General features: G+C 40.0%; 1 protein-coding gene across 3 annotated transcripts in view; it reads right to left on the bottom strand.

The window, feature by feature from the left end:
• Positions 1-13,943, bottom strand: part of atr (ATR serine/threonine kinase) — a 134,200-nt gene that overhangs the window by 28,935 nt on the left and 91,322 nt on the right. For all 3 annotated transcript variants that reach the window (XM_063045415.1, XM_063045416.1, XM_063045414.1), the window contains 7 exons: positions 13,056-13,234; positions 12,472-12,636; positions 9,685-9,776; positions 5,312-5,403; positions 3,248-3,425; positions 2,980-3,165; positions 1,965-2,124 (listed from right to left, as the gene is read on the bottom strand). In XM_063045415.1, coding sequence (XP_062901485.1) covers positions 1,965-2,124; positions 2,980-3,165; positions 3,248-3,425; positions 5,312-5,403; positions 9,685-9,776; positions 12,472-12,636; positions 13,056-13,234 — 1,052 coding nt within the window. The remainder of the gene's footprint in view (positions 1-1,964; positions 2,125-2,979; positions 3,166-3,247; positions 3,426-5,311; positions 5,404-9,684; positions 9,777-12,471; positions 12,637-13,055; positions 13,235-13,943) is intronic.

Here is a 13,943-nt window from a genome sequence, read left to right as displayed (position 1 = left end):
TCAAAGTAAAATGATGTTATGCAACAATAATCTAAACGGCTTTTCTACACTGATTTGCATAAACGTACTGTCCTTTAACCTCAGCCTCGCAACTTAATTCCAAACCTAATACTGTTATTATACCTTTTTTTGCGAACTGTAATGTAAAGCGAATACCTATGAAAAGGTAACCATGAGTACCAGTGACCAATAGTACCAGTCAAAGGTTGCATAAGAATATGCACAGAGAAGATCATATATTTTTACTGATGTATTTTGAATTAGAAGACCCATTAATAATTGTGGGACTATTAACAGCAGTGATTTTTGGTGCTGCATCCGTTGGGGCAGCACGGTGCGTATTGGTTAGCGGAATTCTATTACAGCACCATTTGTAATATCAGGGTTCAATTCCCCTTGCTGTCTGAAAGGAGTTTGTATGTTCTCCCCAGAACTATATGCATTTCCTCTATTTGCTCTAGACTGTAATTTCCCGAAAGAAAAGTATTGTCAGGACTATATATGTTTACATATATGTACTTTGATAATAAATTTACTTGGAACTTGAACTTTGAAAATGCAGTTAGGGTTGGAGTGTTGTGGACACACTATGTTGGTGCTGGAAGCATGGCAACACCTGCAGATTTGATCAAACGACACATTTCACTGTATGTTTTGATGTATATGTGACAAAGAAAGCTAATCTTCATCTTTATCACTTGTTTAATATATGATTGTCATATGCAAAGTAGTCAGCTTTAAAAAGGCAGTATCAGATAGGGGATGAGCCGCTCAGTTCAATTCTGATCTCCGGTGATGCCTGTGTGCAATTTGTAGATTTTCCCCTATGATCAGCTAACCTTTCTCTGGGTGCAACACACAAAAGTTGCTGGTGAATGCAGCAGGACAGGCAGCATCTCCTGGAAGAGGTATAGTTGACGTTTCGGGCTGAGACCCTTCGTCAGGACTAACTGAAAGAAGAGCTAGTAAGAGATTTGAAAGTGGGAGGGACAGGGGGCGATCCGAAATGATAGGAGAAGACAGGAGGGGGAGGGATGGAGCCAAGAACTGGACAGTTGATTGGCAAAAGGGATATTAGAGGATCATGGGACAGGAGGCCTAGGAAGAAAGAAAAGGGGGAGGGGGGAAAACCCAGAGGATGGGCAAGGGGTATAGTAAGGGGGACAGAGGGGAAAAAAAGGAGAGAGAGAAAAAGAATGTGTGAAGAAGTTAATTGACTTTGACTTCTCAAACTTCCACTAAGAAAAAGGAGAGGGAGAAAAAGAATGTGTGTATATATAAATAGATAACGGAAGGGGTACGAGGGGGAGGTGGGGCATTAGCGGAAGTTTGAGAAGTCAAAGTCAATTGACTTCTCAAACTTCCGCTAATGCCCTACCTCCCCCTCGTACCCCATCCGTTATTTACTTATATATACACATTCTTTTTCTCTCTCTCCTTTTTCTCCCTCTGTTCCCCTCACTATACCCCTTGCCCATCCTCTGGTCTTCCCCCCCTCCCCCATTTCTTTCTCCCTAGGCCTCCTGTCCCACGATCCTCGCATATCCCTTTTGCCAATCAACTGTCCAGCTCTTGGCTCCATCCCTCCCCCTCCTGTCTTTCCCTATCATTTCGGATCTCCCCCTCCCCCTCCCACTTTCAAATCTCTTAATAGCTCTTCTTTCAGTTAGTCCTGACGAAGGGTCATGGCCCGAAACGTCGACTGTACCTCTTCCTATAGATGCTGCCTGGCCTGCTGTGTTCACCAGCAACTTTTATGTGTGTTGCTTGAAATTCCAGCATTTACAGATTTCCTCGTGTTTGCTTTCTCTGGGTGCTCTTGTTTCCTCCCATCCACAAAAATGGGCGTGTTGAGAAGTTACTTGGCGACTGTAAATCACCCCCAGTGCATTTGTAAATGGTGGAATCTCAGAGAGTTGATAACATTTGCAAATAATGGCTCATCAATTCAATTCGAAGCATACCTTGGACCACAGCCACTTTGCTCTCTCCACATAAAGCTCAGGTAGTCTCGATTCTCCTGCGTTAAGGAGGGCATTGTATGCAGTTTGATGATGTCCAGCTTTTCTGGCAACTCTGGCACTTTGTAGCCAGCATTCTCCAACCAACTTACTGTACTCAGCCCTAATAAAAACCAGATATTAATATTAAAAGAACGCAAGTAGAAAATAATAGTAGACCACGCTTTCTTTCATGTCTATTCCATAATTCAATATGATCATAATCAATATTCTACCTCAGCTCCACCTTCCTGCTATCCCCATATTAGCAGCATTTAACAATTCAGTAAATAATGTTGCCTCCTTTGAAAAGCCATGTCAAATACTTTTCCTTTAGTCCTGCATATGTTGTCCTTGCCTATTAACCACTCCCAAACTAATCAGGCCATTTCCAGGCTTCTGTTAATGACCTTCAAGTTATGAAATGTTCTATTAATACCTGGTATAGGTACTGCCGCTGTCAGAAACCTGAGCTTTCAGTGTCAGTGTCCAACGAGCATACTGCTGAAACCAAACCAGGCAAACACAATGTTACAACACCCTGCATGTCTAACCCTCCCAAAGGTGCAATACATAATTTTCATGTAATTTCTTTTGAAATGACACACAGCTGCTTTCCATAAAAGTCTCAAATTTAATCTATCTCAACTTCTAAATGTGGGTAACATAGGTTTCCTCTTTTTGCAGTGCTCGGATGATGAACAATCAATTCAAGAAATAACATTTGGCCTCAACAATTTTTCCTGATGGTTTCTATGCCTTTTCACAAAAAAATTACCTTAGTTTTACATACCTGCAGGCTTGAAAAACTACAATTAGCCATAAGCAGATATATGCAAATTTAATATCATTGTATAATTGATCCAGATTTGATACAGGCTTCATTAACCTGAGAAATTCGCTGTTAAAAGTTTTACTGCTCTGTTTCTGGACTAAATGTATCATTATTAAAAACTGTAAACAAAAACGGCCAACATACGTTTTATTAACACTGAGCAATGCTCTGCGCAGTGCCAAGACTGGCTCCTTTGTCCGAAAGGAATTCTGAGTCATTTCTAGACGAGCCTGCCAATCAAGAGGATGCATGTGGTGTTCACTGTGGTCCCTTGACTGCTGATGAAACAGTTCTTTGACACTGTGTTCCAGCTCACATAACATATGCAGCCTAAATAAACAAAAAAAAAGCTTAATCAGATAATGAGATATTAACATGCCTGCATAAGAAATATCTGGAGTACTCTCTGTACCTGACAATGTACTCATAACCACGCTGATACGACCCTCGTTCAAAACTTGCCGCAGAGAGTGGCACTATCTGCTCCGCTCGGGTAATCTGCAGCTGCTCATAGAAACCCTCCACATTGCTCTGCTTAGCAAAAAGCAAAAGCTGGCCAAGTCGCTCGCTCCAAGTACAGGATTTCCACTCTAAAAGAAAAGCGCCAAAGTGCATATTATTTACTGTAATTTAAAGCAAAAGCTGTGATCTGAGCTGCATGACCATACAGAGGGTGCTTGCTATGATTTTTGAGGTTTGTGAACATTTCATGGATATTTGCTGTATGAGTTCTTGCAAAAGGAGAAATTTTCCAAAGTAAAGCAGCAAGAAATATTAAATTAGAATGCATTCTGGTTTTTGAGCTGTTTTCATTATGCTACAGAACAACATTTTTGGCAGGTTTTTGAGGAGCAGGATGAATTGCTACCATTCCAGTTCTGTGCTTTTAAGGTGTCTGATGAGGTGAGTATGGGACAAACTGAGCTGAAAAAAGCCACGCCAGGAGATGTGTGTCAGTAAGGGTGGAGAGATAATTAGGAGGTGATGATCTCTTTCTAGCATTTATGCTGGATTCGGTGTGTTATCCACAACTGAAGTCAACATTCTTAGTCCCACCCTAACACTTCTCCACTTCAAGGAGTAAAGGGTGACACACTCTCAAGGTGTTGAAGATGTTGTACCTCAGTGAAGGTTCTTTGAATCATTTCCTCCATCCACCTGGTAACTCACTGTCATGACTGGGCTCAGAACAGGTATTCAGTCTCACAACTCCGATGTGAATGAGATGAATGAGAGCTAAATGAGTGTAACTGGGGGCTCAGTGGATGTTGCCCTGGGAGAAGACAATAAAGTTGGTTTGTTTATTCTGCTCATGGATTAGGAATATTGAAGGAATTGCTCCACTGCTTGCCAAAGGGAAACACATGACTCAGAAACTGATAGAAGGACAGGAATCTTCAAGAGCTTTGTGCTATAAGTATTGTTCGAATCCTATCTCTTCTTCAGTGAGCCTTATTGTGAACCTTTGTTATTGGAGGGTGATATTGTACAGCAGATGGAGGTAGGCAGAGGAAAATTTCTAATCCTGTGTACTTCAGTGAACAAGCACATATATACATAAACATCGCCTACAGTAAATCATCAAGGTTGATACATAAAGCAGGGGTGATCTTGGTTGTGCAGTGGAGGTGACATGGATTGAATAGTTTCCCATTTAGCCGGAAAATTGGTGATTGCAGCATTGTGACAAGAAGGATTGAAACATCTTGGATGATGATGCAGACTTGCAAAATAGAAGTGTGCACTCAGATGGGGAATTTTGTCCACTGGTTAAGGTCGTGGTTTTCAAGTCATCGTGCAACAAACTCAAATGGGGAAGAACTTCTGCAGCTTGTCAAAATTGAAAAAGGATGCTCTAATAAACTTATTGAATGAAGTTCACAATATCCTTTCCCCATCACCGGCCATAAAACATCATCCCACTCAAAATTTTTTAAAAAAGTATTTTCAATTTCAACATTATTCCAAATCCTTACTTAGAAGTTCCTGAAACAGAGCTTGATTCATTCCTTAAAATATTTCATTAATTAGAATCACAGAACACGGGAGGAAGGAATTTCATCCATCAAATTTGATCCACATCTTTCAAGGAGCAATCCATCATACTATACATATTATCACTATTTTTGTCCACAAGTTACTTATCCAATTCTCTTTCGAAGATTAGTTTTGTATCCACTTTTACCACCACCTTAGATAGTAAGGTGGTAGAAGTAGATTACCTAATATGGTGCTGGACACAGATTCAGAGTTACTACTGCAATTGCAATGCAATTTTTAATCAGAAAAGACTGGGAAATCTTTGCAGTAAAAAGAGGAGAGAAATATTAACCAACATTAAGGCCTGAATAAATATATATAGAACATTTCCTTAAAATGCTGTTTCCAAAAACAACTTCGACATTCACTCCTTAATGCTTAATACTTAGTTACTCCTTAATGCTTAATTCTAGTTTTATTTGGCCTCCTTTATTACCTGTGTTTACATAATTCTGTAGCGACTCCCACTGGGTCAATTTCCAGGCTGCCTCCACTCTGTAAGTGTTCAGTTCAGTGGCCCACTCAGGCCTGAAAGAAATAAAAGAGATTTGATTTGTTTGGTTAATATGTGGAATTTTCAACGTTATCGTAGATTAATTTATTAAAGGTTCATGGAAATCTTTTTAAATGATCTTACCTCTCTACTAGCTATTTTGTTTCAATAACATAAATACCTTAAGGTTCAAGGACTGAAATGTTACATATTCAAAATTCAAGATCATTTAATGTCATTTCCAGTGCACAACAAAATAATTGTTACTTTGGATCCAATGTGGCACAGAAAAAAAACAAACATATTAATTATAAAAAACAATAAATATCAATACACATGATAACTTATATACTGATTGTATTTCCATAAACTGATGCTTGGCACAGGACTGTCTGTATATAAAGTGGCTGACAGGAAATTATAAAGTAGTGGTTGTAGGGGCGTGTGGAGGGATGGGTTAGTGGGTGGAGGTGGAGGTTTACTGCTTGAGGAAAGTAACTGTTATTAAGTCTGGTGGACCTGCCATGGATGCATCTGTAGAATGACATGAGTGTAGACGTGCGTAGTTCAGCTCTCTTCAGCCTCCTAAGAAAGTAGAGACCACGGTGATCTTTCTTGATTGGGTAAGATGTGTTCTGGGACAATGAGAGACTGTGTGATATGTGCACTCCCATCTCCTTTGTCTTCTTGACATTGAGGAAGAGGTTATTTGCCTGGCAGCAGGCCTCGAGCTCTTCCACCTCCTCTCTGTAGGCTGTCTCATCATTGTTGGTGATGAGCCCCATCACTGTCGTGTCATCAGCAAAACAAACAATCTGAGTTGAGAGTTAAAGGGCAAAAGTTTAGGGGTAACATGAGGGGGAACTTCTTTACTCAGAAAGTAGTAGCTGTGTGCAACGAGCTTCCAACAGAAGTGGTTGAGGCAGTTTCGATGTTGTCATTTAAAGTTAAATTGGATAGATATATGGACAGGAAAGGAATGGAGGGTTACGGGCTGAGTGCAGGTCGGTGGGAATAGGTGAGAGTAAGAGTTCGGCACAGACTAGAAGGGCCGAGATGGCCTGTTTCCGTGCTGTAATTGTTATATGGGATATGATTACTCTGGTGTTTGGCTGTGCAGTTTTGTGTGAGCAACGGGCTCACCACAAGACCCAAGGGCTCCCATGTTGATGACGATGGAAAGAAGGTACAGTTGTGCATCCTGACTTTGAGGTCTGTTGGTTAGAAAGTCCAACACCCAGTTGCACAGTGGTGTATTCAGACTGAGGAGTAGGAGTTTGTTCACCAAAGTCTGTGGTATAATACTGTTGAATGCCAAACTGAAATCCAGAAACACCATTCTGATATAAGTGTCCTTGTTTTCTAGGTATATCAGGGCCAGGTGCATGACAGATCTATGGCATCTGGCCCTGATACACCTACAAAACAATATGCTTACCAACAGAACCGCACGATGACAGATGTGGTATCTGACATAAGAGTAGTTCTGACGGTAAACATATTGGTGAGTGTTCAAAGTTGCATCAATGGAGTTTTTGATATGTGGCTTGATACGAGTGAGTCAAGCTGTTGACACCTCAGTTTCATTTATGAATTGACCGCAGGTCTTCTTGGAAAAGAATAAATAAGTTTGTATAAGATTAGTATTTCACAGGTTCACCAATTTTTCATTTTCAAATATATTGCATTTGCTGAGGGGTGACAATATTTTAGCTTGAGGAGTGAAATAAAATATCTTTTTGCTTTTTTTTACAATTTGTAATTTAAAAACTAAAATAAGAATTGCTGAAACCTCCCAGCATGTAACTTACATTTTAATATAACAAAAGTTATATTAATGTCAACTGTAATAATGTCAACTATAATAATGTCAAGTGTATGTGGATATAGTGAAAATCTTTTGGTTGCATGCCATCCAGACAGATCATTCCATATATATGTACATAGAGGTAGTAAAAAAAAATGCAGATTATAACACAGGTGGACCACCACAAATCTGGAATGGCTGGGATCTGTGCAGTGCCAGATTTGTAATCATCAGTGGTGAGGTTAGGATTAAATAAATTAACATCTCTAACCCACTTGATGTTCATCTCACACTTGCATAATGAAGAAAAAAGAAATGACAAATGAAAAGCAATTCTTTCCAAATTCATGTACTGGTCTGCCAGAGTCTACTGCACTCAGCAGCCATTTCACAAATAGGGAGTGATATTTAGCCTTCAAAGAGCGTAATATGCCATTGTCCAGAGGTGGAATTAATGATACAGAGTTAGGTGATGGGAAGATACTGTGAACATGATTCTTTACCGAGAGTTCTGCTTTTGGATGCACAGAGCAGTTACCTAAAATCAGTATTATCTTACCATTTTTGGCTAGACTGACAGAGGCACAGTGAGCTCTCGCTTCTAGAACAAAGTAATGTTCAAACCATTCCAGTGTAATGTCAGTTGTAATCCATCCTTTTTTGTTGTCACAGTAAATTACCACAAGCTGCTTTATACCTTTGAAAGCTCTGGGACTAACAACTTACACCTGTGGGTTCCTGCAGCGTTAGAGCAACCCAACACAGTGACACAATCTTTTGATGCTTTATAACTTGTTGGTGATTCTGCATCCTCTGTAGTCAGTGCTTGACTTGGAGTACAACACCAATATAAGGTGGTTTTGTCCTGTTGCACGGGACTTAAATTTTCATCAGAAACTAACTTTGCAAACTCAGCAGCTGCTTCCTTGCCTGCTGGCCATTTTTTTTTTACCACACACTGCACTGCACTTTATGTCACGTCACTGCTAGAAACACTGAAGCCGCTCTGCACTGTAATCACACTCATAATCCAGTCCTAATTCTTCATGAAATAATTTCGCTTGTTCCTTTACCATATCTCTAGACAGTTCTACATCTTCTCTGACACAGAGTTTAAACCACTTTATGAGAACTTTATCTAGTTGTGAACATCTTCCATCTTTCATTGTTTTCCTTATGCATATCTGTTTTTTGATTCGCTGTCAGCAAAGAACTGGAGCAACTTTGATTTTGTTTCTTTATATCAAACTGTGGAAGAGCCAATGTTATACAAGTTGTGTATACGTTTCACAGATGCACCTCTGTCGAGTTTTTTCAGGGGTCCCACCTTATCTTGTATAGATATCATACTGTGTTTGAGCTTTACACCACAAGAAGCACTTCCTTTATTCAATGAAGACATGACTGAGGCTAGACAAACACAGGTTATAAAAAAATGCAGAGTAACATAGAGGAGTGACTTGCTTCCTTTAAAGACCATGCTAGCAGCCAACAACCAAAACAGTGGTGACGGGTTGGCACAGCAACACAGAAAATTTGAAATTAGGCTGGTGAAGATTATATCCGCAATAGCGGATTACTGATTACTGGATTCAAGGTGGTTGACCTGTATTACAGCCCCTTAGAAGGTGCAGTGCAACGGCCACAACGAGGTAGATTGGGAGATCAATAAATTATCCTTTAGTGTATGAGAAGTCCTCTCCAGTGGTGCAGTACTAGCCAGAGCACATCCGGCACATCTTTAAGAAAAAAGCTGAAATAAACAAGCTAATTAATTAGGTGCCGCCCAGAGTGATTTGAATATCTCAGAAACTACTGATCTCCTGGGATTTTTACGCACAACAGACTCTGGAGTTTACAAAGAATGGTGCCGAAAACAAAAAAACATCCAGCGAGTGAATTTAACAAGATGTTTTCGCTCACAGAACAGCCACTCGCTGGATGTCTTTTTGTTTTTGGCACCATTCTTTGTAAACTCCAGAGTCTGCTGCGAGTAAAAATTCCAGGAGATCAGCAGTTTCTGAGATACTCAAATCACCCTGGCCAGCACCTAATTAATTAGCTTGTTTATTTCCGCTTTTTTCTTAAAGATGTGCCGGACGTGCTCCATGCACACTGCACCACCACTGGTCCTCTCAACGTTCACAAAAAAGAATCAAATTTCATGTCAACTACATATATTAAATCATGCACAAAATAGTTATTTTCAAGGAATACAAGGTGAATTGGTATTGTGTTTTAAATTATATCCTCCAAAGAAACACCATGATGTCTCTTTTATAAATAATTTTTATTTGTTTATTTGTTTGTATAAAGAGAGAGCATGCAAGAAACTACAACATTCAATTAATTGTTAGACTTACCCTTCACAATAATTGATGAACAAGTGGATTTAGCTACCAAACAGAGCTTTGTTAAAAATACAAAACTCCCTAATGTGAAATTACCCCAGCAATTTTTACTATTCCATTAGCAATAAAATAAAAAGTTGAGTAAACGAAGACTGTACCTGCTTGCAAGCACTCCATTAACCTGAGTTAGGACTGTAGACAGCTGGCCAAGCCCAAGCATAGATTTCATCAATCCATGGTAATGAATGATCTGATTCAAGATAAAAGAATGCCATTTTAAATCATCCCTTCCAACAATCATATATAACATTCATAAGCATTATTTTTCTTACAGTAATCACACACAGTATGTATACCTCCACAATTAAATGATTTAGATCACAATAATGTGGCACCTTATTCATCTAATTAACATGGGGTGTTGGATTTTCTGAAATAAAGAACAGCAAACAGATGAAAAGTAAAGTGACCTGAGGATTTATCATTCACACCAGCGGACCTCCAAATACTTGTTGAAAAAAGCTGCTCCTCGGGAATATCAAGTCAAGTCAAGTCGCTTTTTATTGTCATTTCGACCATAAACTGCTGGTACGGTACACAGTAAAGACGAAACAACGTCCCTCCAGGAGCACGGTGCTACATGAAACAACAGAAAACTACACTAGACTAAGTGAGACAACACAAGGCTACACTAGACTACAGACCTACACAGGACTACATAAAGTGCACAAAACAGTGCAGGGCAGTACAATAAATAATAAACAAGATAATAGGCACAATAGAGGACAAATTACAATATAATAATAAATGATGTAGATGTCAGTCTAGTTACTGGGTATTAAGGAGCCTGATGGCTTGGGGGAAGAAACTGTTGCATAGTCTGGTCATGAGAGCCCGAATGCTTTGGTAACTTTTGCCAGATGGCAGGAGGGAGAAGAGTTTGTATGAAGGGTGCGTGGGGTCCTTCACAATGCTGTTGGCTTTACAGGTGCAGCAGGTGGTGTAAATGTTTGTCATGGCGGGAAGAGAGACCCCGATGATCTTCTCTGCTGACCTCACTATTCGCTGCAGGATCTTGCGATCCAAAACAGTGCAATTCCCGAACCAGGCAGTGATACAGCTGCTCAGGATGCTCTTGATACATCCTTTGTAGAATGTGGGGAGGATGGGGGGTGGGAGATGGACTTTTCTCAGCCTTCGCAGAAAGTAGAGACGCTGCTGGGCTTTCTTGGCTATGGAGCTGGTGTTGAGGGGCCAGGTGAGATTCTCCACCAGAAGTCAACAACCATCTCTTTTGTTTTGTTCATTCAGAGCCAGGCTGTTGGCTCTGCACCAGTCTGTTAGCCGCTGCACCTCCTCTCTGTATGCTGACTCGTCGTTCTTGCTGAGGAGACCCACCACGGTCGTGTCATCGGCGAACTTGATGATGTGGTTTGAGTTGTGTGTTGCAGCACAGTCGTGGGTCAGCAAAGTGAACAGCAGTGGACTGAGCACACAGCCCTGGGGGCCCCCGTGCTCAGTATGATGGTGTTGGAGATGCTGCTCCCGATCCGGACTGACTGAGTCTCCCAGTCAGGAAGTCTATGATCCAGTTGCAGAAGGAGGTGTTCAGGCCCAGCAGTTTCAGCTTTCCAATCAGTTTCTGAGGAATGATTGTGTTGGATGCTGAACTGAAGTCTATGAACAGCATTCGAACGTACGTGTCTTTTTTGTCCAGGTGGGTGAGGGCCAGGTGGAGGGTGCTGGCGATGGCGTCCTCTGTTGAGCGGTTGGGACGATACACAAACTGCAGGGGGTCCAGTGAGGGGGGCAGCAGGGTTTTGATGTGCCTCATGACAAGCCTCTCAAAACACTTCATGATGATGGATGTGAGTGCAACAGGACGGTAGTCGTTGAGGCAGGACACTGAAGACTTCTTCGGCACAGGGATGATGGTGGTGGCCTTGAAGTACGTTGGAATGAAGGCACTGCTCAGAGAGGTGTTGAAGATGTCAGTGAGAACACTTGCCAGCTGGTCTGCACATCATAGGAAGATTCAATCACAATGAGAGAAAGATCACAGCTAAACTACATCCTATTTACCTGTGATCTATTTATGTGCGTATACCAGCAGATCTTCGTACAATAGATCTGTCTTTTGACATTCATTGGCTATATTACCTTTCCTAGTGTTCTGGCAGTCATTTGAGAGTTTCGAAAAGGCAAGATGACAAATCTTGACAGCCAAGGTTATGTAGTTCAGTTCGGTGTCAGTGCATGTACCCAATGGGCTAAAGGTTGGAAGAGGAACACCTCATATTCTGTCTAGTCTCCAACTTGATGATATAAACATAGACTTTTCTAAATTCCAGCGACCACTCCTGTTACCTCCCTCCTTTTGTTTTCCCTCATTATGGTGGCCCTCTCCCCCCTTACTTTTCCCCTTCCCCACATCATAACTTGCCCATCATCACTTTCTGGTTCCCCCCATCTTCCCTTTTTTCCCCATAGTCCATTGTTCTCTATCAGATTATTTCTTCTTCAGCCCTTTACCTCATCTGCCTATCATTTCCCAGCTTCTCACATCATTCCCTTTCATCCTCTCTCCCCCACCCACCCAGCTTCCCCCTCACCTGGACTCATCTACCAGCTTGGACACCACTCCCTCACCCCACCATCTTTTTCTGGCTTCTACCTCCTTCCTTTCCAGTCCTGGTGAAGGGCCTTGGCCTGAAACATCAATTGTTTATTCCCCTCCATAGATACAGCCTGACCTGCTGAATTCCTCCAGCATTTTATGTGTGTTGCATTACAGAGACAATTTTTTTTTTGTATAGGGTCTCTAAAACAATACTGATCTTCACAAATCAATGTTCAATTAAAATTTCTGGCTTTAATTTCATACCAAATGATTAAATTGCAGTTAACATGAAGATACTGCTGAGATCTTTTACTTTGGTATTTACCTCGTCAGGTTCTAACTGAATAGCCCGGTCGTAGCAGGCAGTAGCATCTCTCAACAGTCCACTGCTCTCGTGTTCTAAAATTTGTTCTCTGAGAGATGGTTCTCCTTTACGGATTGCACTAACTCCAGCCACTCCATCTGCTTCATGCATTGCTGCATATAGCTTCTGCATTTGGAACAAGAACATTTCTTCAACGGTCAGTTGCTACTTGTAGAAGTAATTTTCATTTCTTTCTATTAACTTTATCACCACTGCCTTTTAAAAGATAATGTTTTTGTCATTATACATTTATCATATATGTGATTAATCTTCTATTCATTGAGAATAATGTAACAAAATACATGTTACTTTGTTCATATTAAACAGAAACCACTGAAAACATTAATAAAGCAAAGTCTATGAAGAGGAATTAAGAGTTACTTTAAATAAAATATGCAATAAACAACATTTCTTTAAAGATGATAAGACCACATTCAGAGAGAAGAAGAATGCATAGCTTTTGTAGATTATTATGAGAGATATTTTGAACTCTGATACATAATAACAGATTTCTTTCTAGATTACTACGTATCTACTCTTTTGACCTGCAAAAATCCAAGGTGTTGCTGAATGTTCTCTTTCTTTTCTGCAATAAAAGACTCAAAGTGCATCACCGCACGGGTATAAGCTTTGGAACGAAAAGAAGCGATGGCAAGCACATCCTGGGGTATGAGGTCCAGAAAGGAGGTGACATTTTTATATTCTTTATACTCTGAGCTTGAAACTGCAAAAAACAAGTATAGCTTCATGAAAGGCAATTACATTTTGGAAATTTGATGAACATTATTTTGACAAAGCTACATCCACAGATCTTGCTCAAATGAAATCTTTCATTCAGCTTCACGTTAGCATACAAGGATCTAAAGTGAGACTAATCAAGACAAATATTGCACTCATCAACTACAATTCTTAACATAAGGCAAAATTTGTGTGGTATGTTGTTATTACATTATGAATGCAGGGTTTATTCTAAAAAAAATCCTTCTTCCTACCCATTTCTAAGGCAAGAATATATCAACACCGCTATACCAATTAGTCAATTTATTCACACATTTGAAACTTCTAAGGTAATGGTGAAACATCAGGCCATTTAAATAACAAGAAGAAAACTTCTAGTATAGGCCACTTAAATCGACTGATATTCTCCATGGTAATTCAATGAACTCAAAATAATTTGTCAAAATATTTAAAAAGTGAAATCCTAAATTTCACTGTGCAAAATATTCATCCCTCAACAAGGAAGCTAGAAGAAAGATTTAATGTTGTATGAAAAATTTTAAATTCATTTAATACAATCTTGACCTAATTTTGGGAGGTTACAAACAAAATATTTCTTAGTTTTGGAAGAAAGAGTATTAGGTGATTTTGCTCTCTTTATACAAAGAAAAGAAATAAACATCAATCAGTGAAATTATTTTTCAATAAAAAGGGGA

Source organism: Mobula hypostoma, chromosome 4 (genome assembly GCF_963921235.1).
Source record: "Mobula hypostoma chromosome 4, sMobHyp1.1, whole genome shotgun sequence".
Classification (NCBI taxonomy): Eukaryota; Metazoa; Chordata; class Chondrichthyes; order Myliobatiformes; family Myliobatidae; genus Mobula; species Mobula hypostoma.
The sequence above is the reverse complement of the archived record's forward strand: the minus strand, read 5'-3'. Positions and strand labels throughout refer to the sequence as shown.